General features: G+C 48.8%; 1 protein-coding gene across 6 annotated transcripts in view; it reads left to right on the top strand.

Moving 5' to 3' along the window:
• ZNF618 (zinc finger protein 618) overlaps window positions 1-27,779 on the top strand; it is a 148,440-nt gene that overhangs the window by 58,121 nt on the left and 62,540 nt on the right. For 3 of the 6 annotated variants that reach the window (XM_062616049.1, XM_062616048.1, XM_062616047.1), the window contains exons 2-4: window positions 7,492-7,535; window positions 22,594-22,850; window positions 26,992-27,087. In XM_062616049.1, coding sequence (XP_062472033.1) covers window positions 7,492-7,535; window positions 22,594-22,850; window positions 26,992-27,087 — 397 coding nt within the window. Of the gene's footprint in view, window positions 1-7,491; window positions 7,536-18,128; window positions 18,363-22,593; window positions 22,851-26,991; window positions 27,088-27,779 lie in introns of those variants that run through there. The other 3 variants (XM_062616052.1, XM_062616050.1, XM_062616051.1) reach the window with 2 other exon arrangements.

Raw genomic sequence — 27,779 nt, 5'->3', positions numbered from 1 at the left:
CCAACCTGGCCTTGAACACTGCCAGGGATGGGGCAGCCACAGCTTCTCTGGGCACCCTGTACCTGTCTTTACAGGCCCTTGTCAAAGGTCCTTCTCCAAGGGATAAGATAGTTAACAGTAGGCAAGAAGTAAATACAATACAACTGAATGATTTCTGGACTTATATGATGATTTTACTATTACTATTATTTGCCTGCTTACCTGTGTGCTGCAACTTTGTCTGCCGCAGGTAAGAGTTTGGGGAAAAGTTTGAGAAAACCCAGTCCCACCATTTGCAAAACCAAGCATCAAAAAAAAAAGGAAGTTAAAGGAAAATAATTCTTCTGCCAATACAAAGAGAATTGAAATCGGGATAAAGAGGGGCCCTGGGTGAAGTCAGGAGTGGAACGACAAGAGCAAAGGAATCATCCCCGCCTTGGTTTTCCAGTGAAATCCCGTGCTCACGCCTGACCTTTGTGTGGGACTGATGAACCTGCAGCATGTTTCATCGTTAGTGTTTGATCCTGATCAGCCTTTGGGAAGCAGCACTGGCATCACAGTGGCTGGGAGCCTGTGGGAAGGTGCGTGGTGAAAGATAGCATCAGTGGTTAATCATCCCCCATCCCACAGGGATGGGCACTGGGAGTGGAGGCACTCTGCACCTCCATGGTGGGACTGGAGGACACCCCCAGGATGGCTGGACAGGCACAAGAGCATCTCCTCTGCTGATGGAAAGCTCCTTTGTGGTGGAAGGTGTCCCTGCCCCTGCCCCTGCCAGGGGGCTGGAACTGGATGAGCTTTAAGGTCTGTTCAAGCAGTCTGTGATCCTAGGATTCTGGGATCCTGCAGTACCGTTGCCTGTGGGGATGGTGTTCACCACCTTAAGGTCTTCCTTGGCACACTTCCTGTCTGGGAGGCTGCCCACCAGCAAGAAGGGGATGTGGCCAAGGGCCTGGCCAACTTTGGGTGATGCTTTATTCCCATCTAGAAAAGGCTCTGATTTCTTTTTAGGCTGAGTAACTGTCTACAGCAGGCATTTATTTGTGTGCATAGATATGGTGGAGATGCTCCCATGGGTGAGGTGCCTAACTGTGGTCAGCTTAAACACAGGCCAGACATGGGGCTTCAGAGGAGCTGGTGAGGAATGATGGGCTCCCTGTGTCCTCAAGCATGGAGAGTTGGGATGCTCCATCTAACACAGGGATGCTGGGGACAGGTTGTGTCCCTACAGGTCACAGTCACCTCAGTACCCTGGACCTCTCAACGTTAAAACTGCCAGGCTGGACGGGGCTTGGAGCAAGCTGCTCTAGTGGAAGGTGTCCCTGCCCGTGGCAGGGATTGGAGCTGGAGGAGCTTTCAGGTCCCTTTAACCCAAACCATTCTGGGATTCTATGAAAGCTTGGTTTTTTTGAAAGCTTGGTATAAGTAATGCGCATAAGCAGGAGTAAGGAGCACCCTCCCCTCATGCTGGAGACTTTCCTGTAGTGTGTGAGAGCCCAGATGAGATCACTGGTCTTCATAGGTCTTTCGGTTCCACTATGTCCCTGTGCTCTTGCAGTGGAGGTGTTGAGCATCACCTGCATGTATTCCTGGCAGGTCTGGTTTATTTCCATCCTCAGTGCCGCCGCCACCCTTCTCACCTGCTGCAAAGCTTGTCCCTGGCTTGGCCAAAGCCCCCTGCGCCTCTGTGCCACAGTGGGGGTTGCTGCCCTTTTGTTCTGATGACCTCAAGTCAAAACCTTCCCGCTGCTCTCATCTCAGAGGGTTTAGAAAGCTCAGATGTTTGGGTTTTACTGTTGTCTTTTCCCCATGCCTCAAAGCCCTGACCTCAGCCCATCCGTGCTCTGCTTCTCTGCACAGCAAGGCTGCAGCTGAGTGGAAGGATGAAATTCCTGTGGATGCTCACGGATAAGTTTGACACTAAAGTGTTTTCAAGCTGCTGCCATCATCCGGGAACTGAGTCTTGGTGGTGTTGTCCCACAGTCATCACAGGGGCAGTTTGCAGACCCCATAGTGGGCACGGGGGGATGCTGGACCCTTGCTGCTGGGGCTGGGCTCTGCTGCAGGACTGGAGGAGATGCCTTGGGTCAAGCTCAGATTTTGCAGGTATCTTTTTTTAATGATTATTATAATTCTGGTTGTTTCGAGGGGAAGCTGCAGCTGAGGAAATAGGCAGCACATTCCTCCGGCCCAAGGAGCTAACTTGTGCCCTGTTGGAAAATTCATTCCTTTGGAGGCTGCAGTTAAGGATCTGCAAAGGATGAGGACAGGACAAGCCGTAGCAGTGTAAAACATCGTCACATTTTCCATTGCGTGGAGAATGCCCTGGCCCTGGGAAGCACCTGGGCACAGGCCCTGCTGTGCTCACCCATTGGCTCAGCATTGCTCTTGCTCCTGATAAACCTGGGGAGACATCACTGAGCTTGGTGGGAGATGAGTACACCATAAGGGTGACGTAGGGCTCTACAGTGCCAAGCTGGGCGCTTGCGTTTGCTTAGCATCCACTGGAGTGGCAGGAGGAAGCTAAAGTGCTCCCCCACAAGAAAGAGTCATGAGCATATTTACGGGTCCTTTAGCCCTGCAGATGTTTCAGGGTGATGGGGGGCTTCTTTTCCTTCTGTCTGCTATTTAATGAGAATTAAATAGGAAACTGCCAACATCTTTGCTTTGTTTAGTTAAAAAAATGGGGGAAAAAAGAAAACCACTTCCTGCGTTTTCCATGGCTCTGAAGTTAATCCCAACAGACAGCTCAGGTAGGCCTGCAGTTATTTCTATGGCACGTTCCTTTGGGAGACCTCTTCCCAGTTGCTTCTCCTGCTGCCAAATGCTAATTATTTGGGTGAATTTTGCACACTGGGTGCTGCCAGCTCCTTCCTGACCTGCGCCTGGGGTTTGGGCTTCGCTGACAATTCCTCAGCTGTCTTTGGGAGGGTGTCTGGGGGAAGGAGGTTGTGAGGTCTGGTTTGGTTTTCTTTGGTTCCCCTCAGGTAAAACAACTTAGCCCTTTTACAAAGCATCCACAAAGGAAAGATGTCTTTGCTGCTCTGGAGAGGAGCTGGAGCTGCTGCTGCTCCTGCAAACCCCAGGTGGAATTAGAATCATAGGATCACAGAATCAACCAGGCTGGAAAAGCCCTTGAAGCTCATCCAGTCCAACCATTCCCAGCACTGCCAAGGCCACCACTGACCCACGGCACTGTGAACACTTGCAGGGACGGTGACTGTAGCCCTGCCCTGGGCAGCCTGTTCCAATGCCTGAGCACCCTCTGGGGCAGGAATTGTTCCTCAGCTCCATCTAAACCTGCCCTGGGGCAGCTTGAGGCCGTTTCCTCGTGTCCCATCCCTTGTTCCTTGGGAGCAGAGCCCAGCCCCTCCTGGCTCCATCCTCCTGTCAGGCACTTGTAGGGAGCGATCAGGTCCCCCCTGAGCCTTCTCTTCTCCAGACTGAACCCCCCAGAATTAGGGTTGTTTAGAACCCAGTTTGGGACGTCTCCCCTTGGCAGAGCATGGGTGAAGTTCAGACCCCAGTCACAGGGGGGTGGCTCTGTACAAATAAGTAAATGCATTTAAATTTAAAGCCTTTTTCCCCCTGGGGAGGGCTTTGGTGGTGGATGGGGGGTTCCTGGCACCCCTGACCCGCACTGAGCCTCATGCCCACAGGAGCAGGTCTGAGTGTGGTGTACATAGATGTACATCCAAGCAGTTTGAACGATTGTTTTTAATCATCATTTAAGTGATCAGGCAGAAAGCCCACGCTGAAATCTTCCCAAATCTCATTTAACATTTTTATGGGTTTCAGTTATTTTTGTGTTTTGCAGTAGCTGTTGAAATGTTGGGGGTTTCTCCCAATATAGTGTAGCCCTTTCTATAAACATAGGTTTCTCGGGTCAGTTGTACATCTGCTTCCCTCCTCATTTTTGTCACTTTATGCTGTTAGGAGATGTTGACTGAGACATTCCTTATTTATCACATGATTTACTTTTCGCTTACAACTTGAGGAGCATATGGCCAGAAACCACATTCTGCTTCGTGCTTTTTAAAGATATTTATTAGCGTTAGTTAAACAAAACTATCTAAAACATACCCAACCCGTACAAAAGCAGCTTTAGGGAATCATATTTTGAATTGTAAATTATTTTATGTGAGAGATTGTATGGAGGATTATGCAGCCTGTGTTGCAGAGCCCCGGCTCTGGCAGGCAGATGCAGACCCTGCCCCTCTGCTTTTAATTATAAATGAAGAAGTCACTGAATTAAATTACCTGGGTAAACCAGCACACAGGAGAGTTCTCTTTGCCCTTGCTAAAGAGGCTGCTTCATCGAAAGCTGCTCTGACCCATCTGGGCACGTTCTGGTTGCTGGTGGCTAAATGGAGATTTCCAGCAATTCACTGCTTTGACTTGCTTACAGTATTTGTAGTCCTTAAATACCACTGCTTAGAATTTCATAGAATCACAGGATCCAAGACTGGTTTGTGTTGGAAGGGACCTTAAAGCTCCTCCAGCTCCAACCCCTGCCATGGGCAGGGACACCTTCCACTAGAGCAGCTTGCTCCAAGCCCCTGTGTCCAACCTGGCCTTGAACACTGCCAGGGATGGGGCAGCCACAGCTTCTCTGGGCACCCTGTGCCAGCGCCTCAGCACCCTCCAGGGAAGAGCTTCTGCCTAAGAGCTCATCTCAGTCTCCCCTCTGGCAGGTTAAAGCCATTCCCCTTGGCCTGTCCCTACAGGCCCTTGTCCCAAGCCCCTCTCCAGCTTTCCTGCAGCCCCTTTAGGCACTGGAGCTGCTCTAAGGTCTCCCCTTAAGGAGCCTTCTCTTCTCCAGGCTGCCCCAGCCCAGCTCTCTCAGCCTGTCACAATGCCATTATAAAAACTAAGAAATAAGACAGGAAGGAGAGATCAGGCCAGGCAGAAACACACAGAGTGGGGAAGGTAAGCAAAAAAAAAGAAGTAAATAATAAATTTGCTTCTTGGCCCCGTTAGGTGCTGTGCAGTTGGTCGGTGCTGGTCAGGAACCGCAGAGGCATCAGTCACCACATCATTTATTTCCAGCAATTCATTCATTCAACTCCAAATACAAATATGAAAAGGAACACGAAATGAATTACATGCATGATCCTTCACGGAGTGATTCTTGCGTTGGGTTGGGCGGTAAATCACACCAGAGGCCCCAGCTAACACGTGTGTCTAGCCAGGAGTAAAATATGGCGTCAGGACATCGAGATGCTTCATATTTTGGGAATATGATCCCTGCAGGACGTGTTCCCAAAATGAATTTATCTGTATGGAAATTCTTTTAGATGGAGGATGAATAACTTTGCAATCGCAGACACCTTTGAAAAGTTGAGGTTGGCTCCATGTTTCCCAAACTGAAATATTGGGTATTTTTGGTAATAATTTTGGTTTAATATCAATTTAGGTTTAATAGCAATTTAGGTCTAATAATAAATTCGGTCTAATAATAATTTAGGTTGAATACTTCAGGTGCTAATTTTTGGTAATATTTAGATACAGCTCGGTGGTGTGGCTGGAGTGGTCCTAGAGATGATGTGAAGACAGTGTTGAGGTTGTGCCTGTAGCTGTGCACTTGTGGCTTTCAGGAGCTCTCATCCAGGAGATCTGCGTATTCCATGGGTGATTTTCATGTGGAATTATAATTTCAGGAGCCTGAGCACTTTTCCTGCCATTGGGGAACAGGGTTTGCAGGGTGGGTTGTGCCGGAAGCTCTTCAAAGGGATGGGAATTGCTGCATTCCCCATCTCTAGGGGTTTGGGATAACACCGATGCCCCGCGAGGTTTCTGCCCTGGCTCTATATTAAATCTCCATTTTCCTACTTTATTTTTTTTCCCCTTTTTTTTGGTACACCCAGATCTAATCTTCTAGAAAATGCCCCGAAGGTTTGAGCAATCTCCCAGTTGCAGGAACCCATAAAGCTCCTTTTTGAGGTTTTTTTTTTCCATTGTGTAACCATGACAAATCATTAATTTTTGATTGATTGCTTTGAATTATGGGTGCTCTGACATCCTTTCTGTAGCTGAACAGCTGTATAACAAATGAACATATCAGTGCTCACAAAAGATTGGAGATCTAACAGAAGCAATTACATTGTCAGCTCCTCCCTTCTGGCTTTTCCCAGGCAATGGAGGGAGGAAATTTTTGAGCAGAAATTCCTCAAGTGGCTAACAATAATAATAATCATCATCAAAAAATTCCTTTCTGTAATTGAATTAGATTTTTATCTCTTCATTTCCAGTGGATTTCTCCAGCCTTCAGCAGCCAGGATGAGTCTCAGCTTTGGACAACTTGGCAGAATCCCTTTGAACAAAATTTCATGTGAAGAACTCAAAAAAGAGAAAAATGAAATTGCAATTTTTGGTTGCTATTCCTTTAAGATTCCCAAATTGCAGCAGTGCACTAACTGTGACCTCCATAACTTTTAAATTAAGAATTTATGCTGGCTTGAAATTTATGAAATATTTCAACATGAAAGAAAGCCTTTTTCCCTCAGGAAAATTGAGCAATAAATCACAGCGCTCTCGATTTACTGCCCTAGAGCCAGGCAAAGAGAGGAGGTTTTCATTCCTCCCCCCTTCATTCTGAAAAAAAATAGCAAAAAAAAAAATGTAATCATCGAAGACAGCTTCGCTGCTGTCCTCCCACTCTCCAGAATTTTTAATTTCAGCTGTTTCTGCTTGGATTTATTTCCAATATTCCTGCTCGGCTTTTCAATTTCCTCAGTTATTAAATTTTAATTCAGTGCATTAGCATTTAAATTAAAAAAGGGTTTATTTTATCGAAATCGCTGGCTGGCCCCCATCCTGCTGCACATGAATTGCCTGGTTCTGCCATTTGCACAAAATGTGAAACGCAGCTCATATCTTTTAACTTGTATTTGCACAATTTCAGAAATAAAAATTCTGGGTTTTGGAATAATATTGGCTTTCCAAGGAAGCCTCCCAGTGCAGAGCCGGGGGAAGGAGGAGACAAGGAGGAGCCCCTGGTTGCTCCCTGCTCAGCCCCCTGGAATGGCTCAGAAGGGCTCGATTAGCAAACGCCTTGCTAATGAAGGGAGGTGGCCCCTCTGATCCAGCAGTGGGGCTTCGCCATCCACCTCGGATGGGATCGGCTCTTGGATGTCCATCTTGGCTTGGACACAGCACTGGGCTTGGCTATTTCTGCCTTATTTCCCTGCCGCAAACTGCATGTTTTTGCATAGGAGGGGTCATTAGACTTTGGTAAAGTGCCCTAAAATAACTGCAGGAGAGTAACGAGGGGGAATCCGCTCCGGAAGTCACCTCTGTGATGGGGCTGCATCCAAAACCCTGCGCCAGGCCCCTGCACTGGGGTTAAGCTCACAGTGTGTCCCACTGCACCGAGCACGGGGCACGTGTGTAACTTGGAATGGGGAAAAAACAGGTATTTGGGTGCATTGTGCTCGCAGGAAGGATTCAGAGGGTGGTGTTGCCTTTCTGAACCGAAACAGCCTCATTTTTTGATGTCTTTTGCCCCCTTAGGCCGACGAGAGCAACAGCAGCGGGCGGAGGAGCTCCTCCAGCAGGTAGGTGGATGTTTGCTCTGCTGGGATGGGATGTGGTGGCAAATGGGGCTCTGCTGGGATGTGGGTCTCCATCCTGGGAATGGGTGGCAAAGGGTGACCACACAGGAGGGGTGAGCTGGAGCTGGTAGAGCTCAGTGTCCATACACCTGGTTTTGGATTTTGCTAACAAGGCAGATGTGAGAAAGGTTAAAGATTGCTCTGGCCTTGGGGCTGCAGGAAGGTGCGGTTGGCATGCAGGATGGAGTGGTACAGGTGAATCCCCCAGCCCATGCCCACACTGGGTACAGACACCAACAGAGGATGGGGTGCTTGGATGGAGACCTTGGGCTGTGCTGTGGTGTGTGGATGAGGACCCCCCTGCTTCCATGCAGGAGGAGAGGAGAGAGGTGTCCCACCCCCCAGTCCCCTCTGATCCTCCTAAGGGATGTCTTTGCTGCGTCTCACTCTGGTGGGTGCAGGACATGTCAGGCTCCACGTGGGATGTGCTGAGGTTGGGTCTTGCCCTGTGCTGTAGCCTCACCCGCTATGGCATCATCATCTCCTGCTGATGCTGTAGGACACCTTAGGTTGCTGGGGTGCACTAAAGATGGTTCTTCTTGGTCCTTCTCCATCTCTATCTGGTGGAGTCAGTCCAGAGCTGTGACAGTATGGAAGAAGGAGCAGCTTTAACTCCTTGGCCAGGTACAAACTCATGGTAGCTGGTTTCCTCTACAGAGCAGTGATGTGTCGAGTGGTGCTGGGGAGATGATGGGAGCCAAGAGCAAAGCACTGCTTTGGGGATATTCGCATTTACCTGGTCCCACATGTGCTCAAAGCTGATTCCTGTTTGTCTGCCATCCAGAAGTGAAGTGGCAAATTCACCTCCTAGGTTCAGAAGGTTTTGTGGTAAACAGGTGAAGATGTAGGAGATCAGAGGTGCCAGGCTGGAAACAGCAATGATGAAGATGTACCAGAGAGGGGAGTGTGTAGCCTGGGAAGGGGATCAGGCTGCAGCATGGAAACATCCATGCGGGTTGGAGAAGAGGGTAGAAAAGTCAGCGAAGTGCCATCACATGGTGAGATGATGCACAACTTGTTGGGAGAACCACCGAGCACCTCAGGCACATTTGTGGGTTACATCAGCATGGATGGGACACAGTGGACAAGAGAACACCAGAGCCAGTTCGGCTGCCATGGAAAAGAGCCATCATGGTATGTGGGGCTGGCAACACCTCCATCAGCATCACCTGCCCATTCCTCAGCAGAGGACACAGCAGCATGGGCAGCCCCTTAACACTGCAGTGGCACAAGCAGAGGAGCTGTGATGGTGTGGCAGAAGCCACTTATCCCCACACTGGTGTGATCGGCGCAGAGCAAGACCACCACTGGTGCACCCAGACAGGGTGTGCTGGCTGCTGCTGCAGGGCTGGGCACTGCTCTCCTGCTTGGGCAGGTCACCAGCACTGCATGGAGCAGACCCTGGTGAGACACGAGACTTTTCAGCTCTGGGGCCCCAAGCACAAGAGGGACTTGGAGCTGTTGGAGCGAGGCCAGAGGAGGCCATGGAGATGCTGCGAGGGCTGGAGCAGCTCTGCTCTGGAGCCAGGCTGAGAGAGCTGGGCTGGGTCAGCCTGGAGAAGAGAAGGCTCCTGAAGGGGAGACCTGAGAGCAGCTCCAGTGCCTAAAGAGGCTGCAGGAAAGCTGGAGAGGGGCTTGGGACAAGGGATGTAGGGACAGGCCAAGGGGAATGGCTTTAAGCTGACAAGAGGGGAGCACCATCACTCCCCTCTGGCTTTGCCTGCCTTCTCCACATCTGGAGCTGCATTTCACTTCCTCCCTTTTGTACTGTCAGTGATAGCATCTCTCTGCTAAACCTTTGCCAGAGCACCTTCCTGATCACTCTGGAGACTTGGAAGCGCTACTGAAGTGTTATCCCTCAGGTGAAACACATCCTCCCATGTTAAATGCCCTCTCTTTCTTCCAATCTCCGAAATGCTGCTGTGAGTCATCCCCTCATCTCCTGCTGCTGGATGTGCACTGGGTGCTCCCCCCCACAACAACACCCCTGGTCCTTACCCGTCATTCCGGCCCCACTGCTCAGTGTGACAGGGTGAAATACCCTCATGCCTGTGGTACAGCAGCACTGCCCCGTGTTGAATGGTGCCTGCTGGGTTGGGCTCAGCAGCAGGGAGCAGTGCCAGCGTAGGATGTCTTATGGAGAGGAAAACTCTTGTCCCAGTATTGGGGTGGCTCAGCAGTTCTCACTCTTGGGATTCTGGGAACTATCCTGAGCTAAGTGCTGGGAGGATGCCTGGTCAAGGAGAAGGGAGACAGGCATCTCATCCTGCCCCTATATTCCTCATACTGACTTCTAACTCAGGTCTGTAGCACTCTCCAGAGGGTCTTACAGAGCAGGTGGGTCAGTGCATTCTACATGTGGGTGCTGACCCTCCAGGGTGTCCCTTGTGGGTGTTCTCTCTCCCTGGGCTCAGCTCAGCACCCGAGCATCCTCCTGGAGCTGTGGCCTTCCTGACGGCAGGTGCCCCAATTCCACTGAGCTCCCAGTGGGGCAACAGAACTGCATCCCATGGTGGCTGCCGCTTTGTACATCCATAGAGGTGCTGGGCTGGCCATCGCCTTTTTCTCTTAGAAAAGTAGAAACAAAATCCACTCACATCTGCCTGCCTGCAGAGAAGATGGTCAAAACCAGGACAATGACCAAGGCTGCTGAGGAAAAATTAAATAGAATAAAAGTGCAGTATTTGGAGAAAGCTGTGTCAGTGGCTGGTGGCTGAAACGTGGCTTTGACAAAAGATCTTTGGTAGCTGGAGATACCAGCTAGGTGTTTTTCAGAGTTGCTCTTGCGTGGAACTTGCAGTAGTTGCAAACTGTTCAGGAAGCTTTTAAAGATTAATTTGCATCAGTATCAAAACAAAAGCAAAGTAAGTTTGCCAGGACACCTTTCTGTGTGGCATACTCCAGCATTCTTGATCAGAAAGCGGTGACGGCAGCATTGGGTCAATCCTGGTTTTACTTATTTATTGTATTGAATTGGTTTTATTCTGTTTCAAGTAGATGTTTCAAGCTCTGAAGATACAGGATTTGTATGATCTTCTCACCCCCACAGTTGTTTGCTGCCTTTGAAATAACACGGCTCAGCACATGCAGCTAAGAGTTAGTGGCGACAGATTGTGCTCACCATTCTCCTGCCTTATTAAGTGCTGTGTGGTTCCTGTACCGCACTAATGCTTATTAATGGGAACTGTTAAAAAGTGAAGAGAATTATTAGGAGCATAGAAAAAGCCCTTCCTTCAAGGGGGCTGGAAGAGAGATGGCTGTTTGCCTTGGAGGAGGTGACAACTAAGAGACAACCTGACAAAGCTGTGTGTGTTTTTGAACACTCCAGAAAAGGTAGATCAGAGGCTTCCTTCTTCCATTTGCAAGGGAAAAAGAGACAGTCGACAAAATTAAAAGGCAGCAAATTAAAGGCAGCAAAAAGGCAGGATTTTGCCTTGTGTGATGGGCAGTTAGTGTTGGAGCGTGTTGCCAAGAGTTGGGTGCTCGAGTGGGGCTTGGAGGTCTCAACTGGACAATGGCATCAGGAGGTGATGTGGGCTCCTGTGGATGAAGCACATTGCTTGGGGACCAGTGACCTTGCTCCTACCTACTGGGAAGTTTCTTGAAGCTTTTTCTGAAGCCCCTTCTGCACATGGTGAACCAGGTTTGGTTTCTGTGAGTGTCTGGGACAGTCCTGGAGGGCTCGGCAGGACTAGAGCATGTGTGGGAGCAGCATCAGGAGCTGCAGAGCTCGGGGTAGTCATTGGGAGTTTCTGTGACACTGTTGTAAAACTAACTACTTACCAGTAATTAATGTCAGCATTCAGATGGTGGGCTCTGGATCCTGACAAGAAATAATTGAAAACCCAAATGTGCAATTATGTCTGACAAGCAGCGTGTGCTTTTCTTGGTCACCAGAGTCTTGTGTAGTCATGTGTTAGACACGGTTTTATATAATTATTATTGTTTATATGGTGGGTGTCAGAGGAAGGAAGAATTTGAGTTTCAAGTCCTCTGTTGGCTATTTATTTTAAAGTCATTAGATTTGTTTTCAGACTTAACTACACTTAATGTGCGAGACTCCTGCTGAATAAATCAGACCCTGATATAGGAACTGCATCTGTTTGCGGAGGGAACGGAGCCAGCTGGAAGCTCAGCCCCGTCTGCAACAGGGCTGTCACCAGCCGGGAACCCGCTCGCAGCACAGATGTAGCTGTGCAGAAAAACAGGCTCTGCTCCCAAGAGGAGCTGAAATCCCAGACCTTCTGGGATTATGAGCTGGCTCCGAGGGCATGGATGGGTCTTAACTTCATTACAGCATTAACAGCTCTGTGGGAGAACCAAAGAACCATAGATTGGTTTGTGTTGGAAGGGAGCTTAAAGCTCATCCAGCTCTAACCCCTGCCATGGGCAGGGACACCTTCCACTAGAGCAGCTTGCTCCAAGCCCCTGTGTCCAACCTGGCCTTGAACACTGCCAGGGATGGGGCAGCCACAGCTTCTCTGGGCACCCTGTGCCAGCGCCTCAGCACCCTCCCAGGGAAGAGCTTCTGCCTAAGAGCTCATCTCAGTCTCCCCTCAGGCAGGTTAAAGCCATTCCCCTTGGCCTGTCCCTACATCCCTTGTCCCAAGCCCCTCTCCATGTTTCCTGCAGCCCCTTTAGGCACTGGAGCTGCTCTCAGGTCTCCCCTTCAGGAGCCTTCTCTTCTCCAGGCTGACCCAGCCCAGCTCCCTCAGCCTGGCTCCAGAGCAGCATCTCTGTGGCCTCCTCTGGACCCCACCAATCTGCCAAATGCCAGAGCCTCGGTGGGCTTTGAATGGTATGAGGTGGGAAACGTCCCTTTCTGGAGCCATGAAGTACTGAGAAGTCATAGCTATAATGTCTTCAGTTACCAGGAAATTGTTTTCCATGGGTCACTCTCCTGGGCACCTTGGGCTTGTTCCGAGAATGGTGTGGAGCCTTGTAGCTTGTTTATGTTAAGCCCCTGTGTATCTCCACAGCAGGACATCTGCCACCTCATTTGTATCACTCCCCAGCTGCGGAGTTTTCCCAGTCCCAAGGTCCTTTCTCCTTTTCTGTCCATCTTTTCCTGTTGCTTGTTTTATCCCATTCATCTCGTGCCGTGCCGTGCCGCGCTGCTGCTGGCAGGTCGCTGCCATGGTCCAGCGCAGGCTCATGGACCTGTGGCCATTTGCAGCCAGTTGTCACTCCCTCAGTCATTTCTTAGTCAAGCAAGGCAAACCGCTTCCACCGATATAAATAAACCCTTAATCTGTTCTCTTTGTTTTTCCCTGAATTTCTTTGTCTCTGTTGACATTTCCACGCTAGGAAATGTGAACACGCCGGCAGCTATTCCATTATCATCTTATATTTCGTTTTTAACCTGCATCATTTGTATGTCACAGTTTTTATCTGACTGAAGTCTTTTAGCAGAGCGCATTTGGTTTTTGTTGGATAAGCCAAATTTGGTTTGTATTTGGTTAGACTTTCCTCTTCAAACCATCCCCAAGATATTCCTAATAAGGACTGGAGGGAATTTGTTTTGCTAATACCTTAGGAATTCTTTGTGGCTCTTGACTATTGTTCTGGTTTGTATTTTAATGTTTCAGGTCTAGAGGAGAGGCAGCCTGGGTTGGTTCTTAGTTCACCTTTTCAGAAGGATTTGATGCTGCTGAGCATCACTATGCAGCGAATGCACCATGAAATTCCAGTTGCTGCCAGGAAAGGTTGTGTGGTTTAGACCAAGATAGTTGGAAAAATTAACTATGCTGCTTTTGTTTCTTTGCACAATTAGTGTGATGTCCGCCCAAATCTTGATTTGGAGCAAGAGCCTCTCAGCCTTTGAGAATTGCACATCCCTCCTGGTTAGCTTCAGCTTACTTGGTCACTTTAAAAGTGATCAGTGTGGCTAAGAAATCTGCAGCTAAGAGGAGATCCACCGGCGTTGTGAAGAGCACCAGCCAAGGACACAGCCTGTAGGACCATGGACAAAACAAGTATAGATGTTTGCAGTAACACTTGCAACGCAGCAGTGACCTTAAAGTCCTTAAATCATGAGGTTCACAAGAGCATATTGCAGAGGAAGATGCCCTGAAGCTCCAACCAGTTTCTTCTTTCTGTTCTTCAGCAAGTCTTCACTCCTCTACCCACTGATGGAGGAAGGAGTTCCCATTCCCTAAAATAACTTCAGCGAATGAGTGAACAGGTTTTTCCTATAACATTTGCTTTCAGAGGTTAAACCCACACTCTGAGAATACACAACCTCATGTTGGAAAGTGGGAGTTGTGAAGAGAACTGAAATCTCTTGGGGGAACAGGAGTGACCGTGAACTCCTTGTGACCAAGTGACAGTTTGGGTTTCAGACACATGCAGCAGGATCTGCTGCCACAGAGTGTTATCAAACTTCATCCTGCTCCAGTAGCCGTGCTTGGAAATGCGGACACGTTCCCAAATGTCCTGGAAAGAGTCAAGAATTAAAAGCCATATTTTAGTGTGTATAAAACATACATTAAGGAAGTATGGTTGGTTTGCTTCATTCAAGAGGCAGCAGAAGAGGTATTTTCTATTCTATGAAGATGAGATTCCCATTAACAGGATCTTTTTTCCAGCAAACCAATGGATGGAGGCAGCAATCCACACTGGAAGCACAGTGCCTGTTTTGGAAAACAGTTACTCAGATGAGGGACCCACGAATGTGATGGTTACTCCAGCACTTTATGCACCAAAATCAAGACAACCCTGTAAGAAGCACCGGCTGAAGCTGCAGGTGCACTTTTGACAGAGAAGCAGCTCTGTGAGCGGTGACACAGGAGGTTGAGTGGGATGAGTAGGTTGGTCCCTTTGGCTTTCAAGGCTATGAGGGAATATCTGAAAGCCGAAGCAGAAGGCATGGAGACTACAATCATAGAATCATAAATCCCAGCCTGGTTTGTGTTGGAAGGGACCTCAAAGCTCCTCCAGCTCCAACCCCTGCCACGGGCAGGGACACCTTCCACTAGAGCAGCTTGCTCCAAGCCCCTGTGTCCAACCTGGCCTTGAACACTGCCAGGGATGGGGCAGCCACAGCTTCTCTGGGCACCCTGTGCCAGCGCCTCAGCACCCTCCCAGGGAAGAGCTTCTGCCTAAGAGCTCATCTCAGTCTCCCCTCTGGCAGGTTAAAGCCATTCCCCTTGGCCTGTCCCTACAGGCCCTTGGCCAAAGCCCCTCTCCAGGTTTCTTGTAGGTCCCCTTTAGGTGTTGGAAGAAGGAAGGTACTCAGCTGTAACACTGGAAAAAATCAGTTCCTTCTTTCTTCTAACCCTGAACTTGAAAATCTTTTTGCCTGGTAGTGTCCCTTGAGATGTCCCTGAGGAAGGTCACTGGGCTGCTCCGCTGGTTCTTGACCTGCTCCTCCTCCCTCCTCCTGGTGTACGATGCCTGTTCAGCTGGGCTGCCCCAGGGAGCAAATGAAGCTGTGGGGAGGTGGTTCAAGGCCACCACAACTGATTTATCAGACAAGCAGATTTTCAGGGCACATCTTCCTTTTTCTGTCCCTGCTTGTATCATCTCCATGTAAAACAAGAATTGATGTGTATTATGCTGTCTCTTCTACTTCCTGTAGCTGCAGTCATGGCAGGAACCCTCTTTAAAACCATGGCAGACATCTAGAAATTGAGCCCAGTTTCAGGCTTCCTCCTTTTTTTGCTTCCCTTCCTTTCTGACAGCAGAGGCCTTCTGATTTAGCCTGGGACCAGCCAGCTGGGTTCTGCAGAGCATGTTCCTTCAGGTGCCCACTGCATGGTCCTCATTACTGTGCTCTTCTGAACGTCTTTCATCCTGCAGACCAGAAGAGTGAGCCAAGGACTGTATGAAAGTGTGTTTCAAGGTGTAGGTGGACGCACATCTCTTGTGCTGCGCATCACCATCATTGGTGTTACCAAGTCTGTCTCTGGTTCGTCCAGCTTGAGTGGTGTTCAGGAAGACCCTGAAGATGCTCCACGTTTGCTGCTGGAGCGGAAGACCTGTGTTTGTAGGTGTTGGTTCACAGCAGGGTGTCCTCCTCCACCTTTGTTTGCTTTTCCTCTCCTTTTGAGGAGAAAACACACAGGAGCTGACACTGGAGACTGGTCTCACTGATCTCACTTTGCCTCTCCCCAAAAGCTCAGCAGGATGTGTGCTGTAAAAATAGCCCCATTAGAAGCCATCTGAGTCCATATGCAACCACAGATCACTCAAAAGGGAGCTTGGAGCACGCGTGTTTCTGTTGCTGTCTTCAGAGAATTACATGACAAATTATTCCTAGCTGGAAGAAATGTCCTTTTCTAATTGGGGTTTTTTCTCATTCTTTCAGAAGGGAGGAGTGTGTGTGTTTTTTAAGTAGCTTTTAGTCACTTTCATTATTTATGAGGATGCTACTCCAGATCAGAAAAAGCGAACTGCAAATGTGACTTTCTTCTGGCTGCAGCAGCTGACGGGGCCCATTTGCTTTCAGTTGCTGCCAGTTCCGCTTTTCCCAGCCAGAACAAAGTGCTCTCCAAGGATGAAAACGGCACCATATTGCAGCTCCTCGGCTTACATCCCCTTCTCCTTGCCTCCTTCCACAGGGGACTGGCTGGAAGGTGGCCACTGGCTTCATGGTGGAGTGTCACTGTGCAGAGGGTCGTTTCCTTTCTGTCCTTCCATCTGGAAGAGCTTCCTGCCTTGCTCCTTGCATTGATGCTTGTGACGCATCATCCAGGCTACTCAGCTTTACAGCCAAAATTGCACTTACGGCGTGGTCATTTGTTCATACTATCTTGCCGCATCAGTGCTAAAGCCTCGGCCCTTCATGGGTGTAGGACCAAGGGAAGCTGGGCCAAAATGGGTCCAGGAACTCACCCCCACTTTTCCAGTTCCCCATGACAAGTCTTCATCGAGGCCTCCTTAAATCTCTTCTGCTTTCACATGTTTGTATTTGACATGAAAGTGGCCGTAACATCATCGAAAGATGAAAGTGTGATGATCAAAGGAGGCAGCTGTGTTGAAATGAGATTGTGAGATGGCAGAGCTGGTAATACAGTAATTGGCTACGTGGCCTACTTAGTCACAGGCGTGAGACATGCAAGTGCAATGTTTGTTTGCATCTTTAATGTTTAAAATCCATAGAGTCTGTCCTGGCAGATGAGACGGCACCTCACCTGCAGCCCAGCCAGGCACACCGCTGAGGGACAGTGTGAGCAGCGCGTGATCCCGAGGCTCCTGCCTCCTCTCCTCACAAGGAAGAGGCTCTTGGATTGCCAAGCTCCACATCTCAATAAGAACATGACATTAAAAGTAAGAGAGGTTGGTATTCTGCAGGAAAGCTCAAAGACAAGGAGAAGGTGGTAGATGCACCCTGTGGAAGGAGACAGGGTTTAAGCAGATGTACCCATGCACATGTTTCTCTGAGGAGCTTTCGTCTTGTGCAAACAGTGCTTTGCTTGAAGAATGTCCTCTTTCCAGGGAGCATCATGCCATAGATGGGAAATGCAGGTTGGACCTGTCGAGGGAACTGCAGCTGATCACAAGAAGGCCACACTTGAACACTTAAAATTGCATTGTTTCATGCAGGAAGGTGATGGCGTGAGGCTGGGACTTGTGTTCAGAGCCACCATGAGAGGGATGGCTGCAGGTACCCAGGGTGGGACCTGACTCATAGAAGGTTCTCACTTAGTTCCTGTGTGTACGTTCTGGATCTGCTGCTGCTTTATCTTCATCTCTAGTTGGCAGCTCTTTGCAGTGCTCAGAAGTACAGGAGAGGAGGCAAAATGTAACACAACACTGAGCAAGTGCAGTGTCATGGGCTCACAAGGGATACAACATCCAAAGACCAAAGGGCTGCTAAAGAAACGATGGTCACCTCTCTTGGGTCAGTGCATCTTTTGGCTCAATGGACACTATGGTGAATGCTGTCTTCTGTTAGCTCTTTTATAAGAGCAAGTAGTGACAGGACAAGGGAGAATGGCTTTAAACTGACAGAGGATTTAGAGATATCAGGAAGTTCTTCCCAGTGAGAGTGATGATGAGCTTTAAGGTCCTTTCCAACCCAATGCATTCTGTGATTCTGAGTGGAACCTGGCTCTTCTGTAGCTGTGCATGTACCCCTCTCCATCCCATCTGAACTTCTCCAGTGTCAGTAATTTCCTTTTCTTTCCCATTTTGCTCCATGGTTTTAGTATTGTTTCTCCAGCCAAACCAGGAGCTTCAAACTCTGCTGTCCCATGAGGATTGTTCCTTCAATCCCCTACACCCTGGGGACAATCACACCATCACCTCAGCAGCTGAACTTCAGGGGCAGGAAGCCTGGACTGATGCTAGTTTTGCTCTAGCCACAGGAGTGCTTTGGAGGCTGTAAGGATGGAGGTGAGGAAGATGTTCTCCAGGTGCAGGGAAGGTAGGAAGGGTCCATTGCCTTCACCTGCTCAGCAGGAGCTAATGATGCTCGTCTTGTGTATCATATAAAGCAATCAGAGCCTCCTGGCTCCTCTCTCCCCTGCAGAGCACATCCAGAGGAGAAAGAAGGAGGGATGGAACTGTGTTGCTCTTTGATTGTGTTGATTTTAAGGTATTCTGCAAAGCCATAGTGTTCCTCTGGCCATTGAGCTGGAGAGAGTCTGCAGTTGAAGTTTGGTTAAAGCCTGGCATCAGCCAGTGGCTGGAAAATCTCTGCAGGGTATGGAATAATGAAAATGATGTGAGAACAGCTCTTCCTTCTTCAGTGAAACAGCAAGGGACATGAAAAAGGTCATCAGAACTGCTCTCAGGTGGTGTGGGACTGATTCTGGCCTGGTGCAGGTCAATGGCAAAGCAAAGCTTGCATTCTGGGATGACATTCCTGCATTTTGGCTGGCAGAGGATGGGTGCCAGGCCTGTGAGATGGTATGTGGCTCATGCAATAAAACACTGGCCCCTTGGGGTGTCAGCAGAGGATGTACTGTGGTAGAAAGGGGCAGGAGCTGGGTGCAAGGAGAGGATATGCTGAGACACAGTTGTGAGCCCCTGCAGATACATGTGTGTGCAGACAAGTACAGCTTTATATATAGTTGTATTTCTATATATAGAGAGAATAAATACATACATACAATCTGGACAGCAAATCACGTGGTGCTGGGCTGAGTGGTGCTCACTGGTGCTCAGTGGCAGTGCTGTACCCATCTGTACCCATTCTGTATCCTGGATACATCTGCTGCCTTCATCTCTCCTAGAAGGTATCTGAAGACAGAGAAGGGCTCTGTTTAGTGTAAAATTGTTGTAAAACTCCAGTGGTGCTATATTATTTTAATGGGTATGCTTACTTTTTGGGGGGGGGAGGCTCAGCAAGCTCCTTTCAGGGCTTCTGTGCTATGCAATGGTGCAGGAGGTTGTGAAAGTATTTGGGACTGGTGTCCAAAACGTACAGCAGGTACCTGCTCAGGCATATGACCCATGGGGCAATGGCAGAGGAATAGTGTTGCTTTCAGTTGGTGTTTGCAGGGTTAGGTCCCACCCAGGAGCAGGCAACTCAGCCAGGAAGGTACTTTCTGGGCAGAGATGGATCCAGAGTCAATGTGTGTGAAGAGCAATGTTCTTGAGGGTCCATTGGTCTGGTCTAACGTTTATATACTCCTACAGCCTCAGGCCATCAAGTCTGACCGGTGCACATCTGCACGGAGCCCAGCAACCCGGGGCCAGGCAGGTACTCTGGGTGTGACGACTTGGAGAGCTTTGTTCTCCCTGAGCACATCCTTTGGAAAATGGTCATTCCAGTGGATCGCCCTCCATGCTGATGTTCTGTGCCTCATTTCAGTTGGTTCCAGCAATGAGCTCGTCCTCTGTTCTTGCCTGCCAAATGAAGGAAAGATGGTATTTTCTCCCCACGAAGGTGATGGTATGCTGCCATCAAATAATCTCTCAGTCTTCCTTTTGGCATGAGAAACAGGTTGAAGTTGTTTGGTCGCACAGAGTCAGTATCTTTTCTCAGTCTCAGACCATTTCAGTGCCTCTTTTTTGAGCCAACTCCAGTTTCTCTAGTCACCTTTTAAGAACGAGCCAGTCTCGCTGGGACTGGCTTCACCATGGCTGCATACAGAGAGGAAATCACCTCCTTGTTCCATCTCAGGCACATGTATCTGAAAACTGCCTTAGTCCTGTAGGTCAGAGCGTGGCTCTTGGCTGGCTGCAGCACAGCCTTCCTGCTGGCATCATGGCTGAGCACTGTGGGTGCTGTTCGTGGGGGCACCCACATGCCTGGACACATTCGACTATGCTACAGCTGCTCATCGTGGGCAGAGCCAATTTTTGGAGTGATGGATCCACTGGTGCTGTTGTCCCTTCCACAGTCATTGCTCTCCACCCCTCCAGCAGTCATCCATCATTTTTAGCCCCAGTGATGTTAAATTTCATTCCAGAGCATTAATAAACCATCCCACATCAATCATTTATCTGAAGGGAGCCTATAAGGATGCTGGGGGGGACACCATTCATTAGGGACTGTAGTGACAGGACAAGGGGTAATGGGTTAAAACTGAAACAGGGGAAGTTTAGACTGGATGTGAGAAGGAAGTTCTTTCCTGTTAGGGTGGTGAGGCACTGGAATGGGTTGCCCAGGAAGGCTGTGAATGCTCCATCCCTGGCAGTGTTCAAGGCCAGGTTGGACAGAGCCTTGGGTGCCATGGTTTAGTGTGAGGTGTCCCTGCCCATGGCAGGGGGTTGGAACTGGATGATCTTAAGGTCCTTTCCAATCCTAACTATTCTATGATTCTGTTTCAGGAGCCTTGTGGAAATGCCCCCATTCAGGAGTGATGTGCCTTGAGGCCAGCACTTTGCCTTGCAGCACACGGCCTGTTGCTCACTTCATGCCATGTTCTGCTGATTTATGTCTGAATGTGACGTGATGCAAAGCTGGGTGCCCTCGGAAGGTCTTTTCTGTCCTCACCCCATTTATAATCTCCTCAGAAAGCTGTATCCTTAGCATCACTGCTAGTTGTATGAGCTTATCATTCCACATCACTTGGCTCCTGCACTGACTTCTATGTTGTTCTGTCCAGGATTGACAAGTACAGGTTGCTGAACAATCCATTTTGTCTTCACTTGAAGTACAGAGCTGGTTCTCACCTTTCTGCCTACCAGTAAGAATTGTATTGGTTTGATTGCCCTCAGGGGAAGAAGACTGTTTCCCCACCACCACCCCATTGCTTTTACTGCCTTTATCAGTGTTGTGCATTTCACACCTTGTTGCTTCAATTGATTTCCAATTAATCCCACCCTTTTCTGATTGCTGAGTGGTTTGTACTTGAGCTCCTGGCTGTTGCCTCCCTTTGGCTTTAGAATGAGTGCTGACCTATGCTGCTGTTGGGTGAGATTGATGGACCTTTTGGGTATCCAATAATATTACCATAAAGACTGTCTGGTTTCAACCACATTTTCTCTATCTTAATTCATCTTTCTCACTTGAAAAAGCCCTGTATGATTTTGGGAGCACAGCCGGGGTTGGAGTAAGTATGAGGAGGGTGGGAAGGAGTGGGGAGGCAGGTGAAGGCTAATTCTCTCTGTTTAGGGGCTATTAATTGTACATTTCATTCCATAATGAGAATGAAGGGATGAATAATAAAATACCTGGTGATGTGATGTGACTGACCCATTTTGAAATAGCAACTACATGTCTGTGTAGGAGGTTGTGCAGTAATTACTGCTGAAGATTGTTCTCTTCCTTCATCTCTCCTCTCGTCTCCATTCTCCCAGAATTACCCACTGGGCACTGCCAGCTGCAGCATTTTGATTCCTCTGCCAGCCCCATAAGCAGTGTCAGAAGCCATTGCAGGTGTTAGTTTTCTAACATTTTAATTCATACCTTGTTCTGACTTTCTACGCTCTTCCAAGCAATGGGATTTCCTTCTCTTTCACTATTGCATGGTCTAATGACTCTCATCTATAAGTTCAGCCTATTTTCCACTTTATTTTGCCTGTTACTTCTGCTTAAAACATTTTCAAACACCTTTGGCTATTCCCAGCGTTTCCATGGCTCTAAATATGTCACAGTCTTTAAAATCTCTGTTTCTGGGTAGTCTCGGCTATTATAGATTTAATTCTTCAGATTTCTGCACAGACTGAACCAGCAATTATTTTAGCTTTTCACTGCATGTTGGCATTTATTAATAACCAGTATTAAGAGCAGGGAGCCCGTGATGAGTGGTGTGATGGTGCATTTGGAAAAGGAGCTATACTGAGTTATTATCTGGTCCTCATCTGTTGTGCTCAACCTCCCTCTTCCTTTTGCCATCATAGCACTTGTTCATGTCATTCTACAGCTTTGAGGTGTCCTTCCTTTACTTAAGGGGTTTTGAGTATTTATTTATTGAGATTGATTTCTCCCATGAATTTCCAGCTTTTTCCTTCCAAGATGAAAATCTTAATCTGTTTCTAAATACACTGCCCTCTGCCTTCCTCCATCCATCATAATTTCTCTTGTCATCTTTGATACTTGTATCTGTCCATAACATGATAGTCTCCCTAAATATCATTATACTGCAGACAATCCCCTTTGCTCATCATTGTGTATGTTAAGTAGGGCCATACCAATACCATGGGATGCAGGGTTACTTTGAAGGGTTAAAAGAGGGAACACAAGTGTAGATCCACTCATGGAGGAGTGCATGCAGGTGGAGATAGCTCCATTTTACACATGTCAGGAGAATATGGCTTTTCTTTTGCATGTATGAACTAGTGTTGACGTAATCCTTGGTCTCAGGACTAGTGGGATTGTGCTCCTGGCCTGCAAGGAACCCGATGGAATTCTGTGCTATTGGTTTATGGGCCAGTCCATGTCCGCTGCTGTTGTTTGTGAGGATTAAGGTTATTTTCATTACTAGCAAGGAGTTTTCTTACTTCTGTCTGGTTAATGACTGCCCACATATGGCAGACACACCTACCTGTACTTATTTTAAATAAACTGCATTAAATAAAAGTGCCTTTAATTAGATCCTAGTGATGAGAAAGTGAGCACTTGACACTGAGGGTTCATGTTTTCTCCTCTTTTCCCCCCATTCAGGGAGTGCTTGAAGAGGAGCCCGCGGAGCCCGAAAGCGGAGGGCTCCGAGTCGGTGACATCTCAGTCCTCACCCAGTGAAGAGGCTGGAATGATGACTGAGGTGAAAGTGAAAACAGAGGTACCAGATGACTATATCGAAGAGGTGATCTGGCAGGATGACACCAAAGATTCCAAGAAGAACATAAAAGATGGGCCAGGAGATGTGCCTGCGGAGATCTGCGTGGTCATAGGTGGGGTCCGCAACCAGCAGACGCTCGGTAAGCAATGGGATGGTGCACCCCATCTGTTGGTCCTCTTGAATCTGTGGTGTGGGAAGAGGAACAAGGTTCTGGAGAGCTGAAGCTCAGCTCTGTTGGAGGGACCAGAGCCAAGATGCGCATCAGTCACAGGGTCCTGCCTCAGGATTATTGACCTTCTGCTCTGTGTTTGTATCTGGTCACCTCTAAAGACTCAACCAAGATCAGGGTAACTGTAAGAAAAAGCTTAGTATCTTCTTCTGGTGTGTGAAGTGACTTGCCCAGCAGTCTCGTGCCAAACTGGTGGTGAGCCCAGGGTTGGTGATAGGTGTGTTGGGCAGGATGAGGTGGTAGATGAGGAGGAACAAGAGGGAAGCCTGAGAAACAGTTGAAATGTTTGGAGGATGGTTGCTTTGTGGATGCTTTCTGTAAATAATTAGATTTAGCTCAAACCAGGTTTTATGGGTTGGTTGTTTTTCTGTTCACCAGTAACTTTGAGGGCATAATTTTGTCTTCTGGGTGTCTGCAGGGTGCCAGGTCCAAAACAGTAGTTCCTGTCCCCACCCCACCTCAAACTGTGATGAAAAGAAGCTCTTTATGGTTTTTTTTTTCCCTGTGGACATCACTGTCCTGTCCTCCTGCTCCAGAGATCCTGCAGAGGCACCACTTGCTAAAGGGACTCCTCTGTTGGTTCTGTCATGGAGCAGGTCCCAGCAGTGACTCTTAAGAGTGAAGGGCAGAAGTAAGAAGAAGCAGCACTTGGACCATGTTCCCTTCAAAGGACTCAGGAGAAAGCTGGCTTGAGCTGCCCAGTGTTGCTGTTGGGGTTGGTTTATCTTGCAGGGGGAGAGAAAAGAGGAACCAGTGTTAGGTTTTCTCCTGGTTTCTGCTTGATCACTGTCTATGCTGTTGGAAAGAAACCCTGGGGGTATTGGTAGCTGGTCAATGTCTCGGGAGCATCATTGTCCTTCTGTTCCCCAGTAGGACAGCCACTAAGAATGGTAAGGTGGGAGGTCACTGCTGTTCATGCAGGGTGAGAACATTTGGGGAAAGCCTGGGAAGTCTGAAACTGCTTCTGAATTAAAGATTTGGAGGAATTATTCTGTGTGTATTCAGAGTTGCTGATCCTCCACAGCTCTTGAGAGGGTGATCACTGCATGGGCAACCCTGAAATGCACAGGTGTTCCTGGTGCCCTGGGAGGGAAGGGTGGGGATGTGACCACTGATGGGAGCTTCTCCTTCAGCCATCATCACCAGCCCTTGATGAAAGCATCTGCAGCTTGGCTGTCTGCTCTGTTGGACCTCTTCTCCCCATGGCTTGTGGCTGGGCAGCATTAGCTGGGCTGCAGATGATGAGGTTGACTGTATTGTTGTGCAAAGTGGGGAGTGGGCTTTTGCTGTTGGTTGACTTGGACATTCACCAGCATGTACTTATGGAGAGCGTTGGGGACAGGCTGGCATGAAGGGGGATGTGGTTTGATGTATAAGCACCGTGGGGAGAGGGATGGCGAGCTGTGTGCTGGTTAACAAGTGGTGGTTGAAAGCTGTAGAAAGTAAACTGGAGAACTACTATCGGGAAGGGCCTTTTCACATGAAAAGTGCATCATACTTGTTGTTTTAGAGACTCTCCCTGGCTTTCTTTAAAGGCGACTTGGTCCTGAGGCAATTGGCAGTTGATGGGTTCCTTTGTGAAAAGAGCCCTGTAAGTGCCCCCATTCATCCACCGTTCACATAACTGTTGGGGAGGTGGCTCTGAATAACTTGTCTTTGGCCACCAAATACTGGGCTCTGTGTGGACCAACTGGTGCCCAGATACCTATCTGTTCCTTGTGGTTTCTTGAACTGGCTCCCAGTCAATTCTTTTGGTCCCCTCCATCACCCTGCAGAAACCATGGCCAGGCACTGTTCCATGGCTGCAGACATCTGTGTAACTTGCATAAGAAGTGTCCCATCCTTGCAGCTCTGCTGGCGGTTCCGGCTGCTGCTCTGGAACAGCCCCAGTTGCCAGCTGAAGACACCGGTGCCTCCTGCCTCCAGAGCAAAGGCTTTGAGCTCTCTGCTGCTGCTCACTGGTACTTCCAGGAGTTTTCCTCCCTGAAGCCTTTCCTGTGATGTGTTCTGGTAGCCCTGTATCTAAATCACTTCAGCTGTGCAGAAAGGCATTGCTTTGCTGGGATTTTATTCGCCTTCATCAGGGAAGCTGAGATGGGAGGTGTCGAAAGCGGTTATTTCTTACAGTAATTCATGATGCAGCGTGAAGTGGTGAATCGGGAGGAAATGAATCCCTCTCCTTCCCATGGAAGCGCTGACCCCTGGACTGTCTCCTTCCATGGTGTTCTGGGCACGGTCGGTTAAGTGGGGGATGTGTTGTCTGAGCTGGGGCCACGGTGCTGAGGCTTCGGGGCACATGTGGCTCCAAGTGAGAGCCAGCCGGCTTCCTGCGGGGCTCGGCCTCGGGAGCTGGCTGAAACGTGCTGTAGAAGATTTATGTCTCTGCTCTGAGTCACACATCTCCTGCAGGAGTGGGCTGTATTTACATTGTCAGTTGTTTCTTGGAGCACTTTGTAACAGGGATTCCCAGCTCAGCTGCTGCTATTTGCTTGTAGTGTTCTCATCAGATGAGGCCTTGTGTGCGCTGCCTCCTGTTCAGTTACACGTTCACATGTCTCTCCCTGCACTTTGCACTACTTCAGACTCTGTTTCCAGCCCTTTGGAGCAACCCGGACTCCATGATGCCTGGAAGTGGATGGAGCCAAGCCGGATGGGTGGGGACAGTGGCTGCCATCCCTCCCCGAAGAGCGGATGCTGATGTTTGTGGCTTTGGACCATTTTCCTTTCAGCTACTTTTCTACAGAAGCTTTGCAAGCCCCTTGGGGACCCCCTTTGGGCATGCCAAGCAAAGAAAGCCAATGGAGAGGTTGGCTTCAAGCCTGGGTCAGCCAGCAGCAGCAGACTGGTACCACCAGTGTGGATCCATGCTGGTCCCCATCCTCCAGCTGGCACCCCTTGCAGAGCCACCAGACCTCCCTGCCTCATAGGCGGTGTGTTTCCTGTCCTGCACACCTCAGAGGTACAACGTGCCCTGTTCTTCTTTTTCCTTGCTGGGTTTCACGTGCTGGCCTTGGGCCAAGGTCATTTGAAGAGCTCCAACACATCCAGGCTCCTTCGGCCTGGAGAAGAGAAGGCTTCTTAAGGAGAGATGTTGTAACAGTCTTCTGGTAGTGGGAGAGGGGCTTTGGCCAAGGGCCTGTAGGGACAGGCCAAGGGGAATGGCTTTAACCTGCCAGAGGAGAGACTGAGATGAGCTCTTAGGCAGAAGCTCTTCCCTGTGAGGGTGCTGAGGCGCTGGCACAGGGTGCCCAGAGAAGCTGTGGCTGCCCCATCCCTGGCAGTGTTCAAGGCCAGGTTGGACACAGGGGCTTGGTGCAAGCTGCTCTAGTGGAAGGTGTCCCTGCCCGTGGCAGGGGTTGGAGCTGGAGGAGCTTTAAGGTCCCTTCCCACACAAACCAGGCTGGGATTCTATGAGCAGCATTTCTCAGGTTGGGGTGTCAGGGCAGAAAGGCACTGGAGTGCACCATGAAGCTGTCTAGAAATGAGAGGAGAAGCAAATGGTGCTTGTGTTGTAAGTGAAGAGAAAGGAGAGAGGCTGTTTGGCTGGTGTGGATCATTTTCTGATGTTGGGAATGCCATCAGGTCAATATGTGTTTCGAAAGACAGGCTTATCTGCGAGTTGATCAGGGGAACTTTTAAATGAGACTGTTTAAGCTTGCAGTCTGGTCTGTGCTTTATGAGAAACATTTTGGAGAGGAGTTTTCAAGCAATGCATTAAATCAGAAATGTTTCTGAGACAAAGAGTGAATCCTTCTGCTTTGAGACTCTCAATCTGACACGCACATGCTTGATTTGTGCCATGATGCTGATGTCTCGGTTGCTGTGCTGCTCGGCATAGGTAATTCAAGAGCACTTTGGAGAATCCCTAGTTATACCAAGTAAAATAGGGCTGCGGAAGCCTTAAGAACTTCTGTGTGACCTCTGACATCTTGTTAGCAAGGCACAGGGACAGATGGGTCTTGGCAATTTTTAATGGGCTTCAGGCATCATTATTCTTTGGAAATGCATCCGCTTTAAGGGCTTTTTTCTGATTTCTTTTTGCATAATTTAGATGGAAAAGCAGTGGAACGTGGCTCTCCTGTTGGATATACACGAAATCGATATTCAGGGACCTGGATTTTTGACCATGCATTGAGATACACGTCCGGTATGTGATGGAAGAGTGTGAAAGTCTAACCAGGGAGCAAGGGAAAGCTCCGGATGCAATGGGTGTGTTGCCCAAATTCCAGCTGTGAGGCTTGGGAAAAGCCTGGCAAAACTGAATACACCAACTAACCAAAACCCTTCCCCATCTCCCCTCCTACTAGAAACAGCTTTAACCTGCATGACACATCTTGGTGTGGACAAATCCAAGATAAGCCATGACCACGGTGGCACTGTCAAGGCAACACAGGCATGTTCTTTGTAAGGCCTTACAACATAGCAGTGTCTTTTCTTCTTCCCATTTCATCTTTCCTCCACTCTAATAACACATTTCTTGTGACAAATTATTATTCTTTCTTTAATAAGAGGATGTGTGCATTTGCCTCCCAAATTGTGGTGGGCTGAGTACAGTTGTGGCTGTTGAGTTACTTCTTGGTGCTTGTAGGACCTGAGATCTGTAATGCTCCTCCCTTGCATCCTCCACAAACTTGCTGTGCTGAGGCAGGACTGCTGTCTCCCCACAGGAGATGGGTAGAGGTACCCCCATCAAAGAAGATGACTCCAGCCTTCCTAGGTTGTGCTTGAGGACATCTATGCAAAATCACTAGCTATGGGACTGACTGGTCCTTCTCCTGCCTTTGGCTCCTGCCCTTGCTTTCCAGGCAAAGCCCCTTGCACAAGGGCTACAGCACTGGT

The sequence above is a fragment of the Pezoporus occidentalis genome, unplaced genomic scaffold (assembly GCF_034315485.1).
Source record: "Pezoporus occidentalis ecotype Australia unplaced genomic scaffold, CSIRO_AGI_Poc_V1 ctg187, whole genome shotgun sequence".
Classification (NCBI taxonomy): domain Eukaryota; kingdom Metazoa; phylum Chordata; class Aves; order Psittaciformes; family Psittacidae; genus Pezoporus; species Pezoporus occidentalis.
This window is presented reverse-complemented; position numbering and strand designations above follow the sequence as displayed.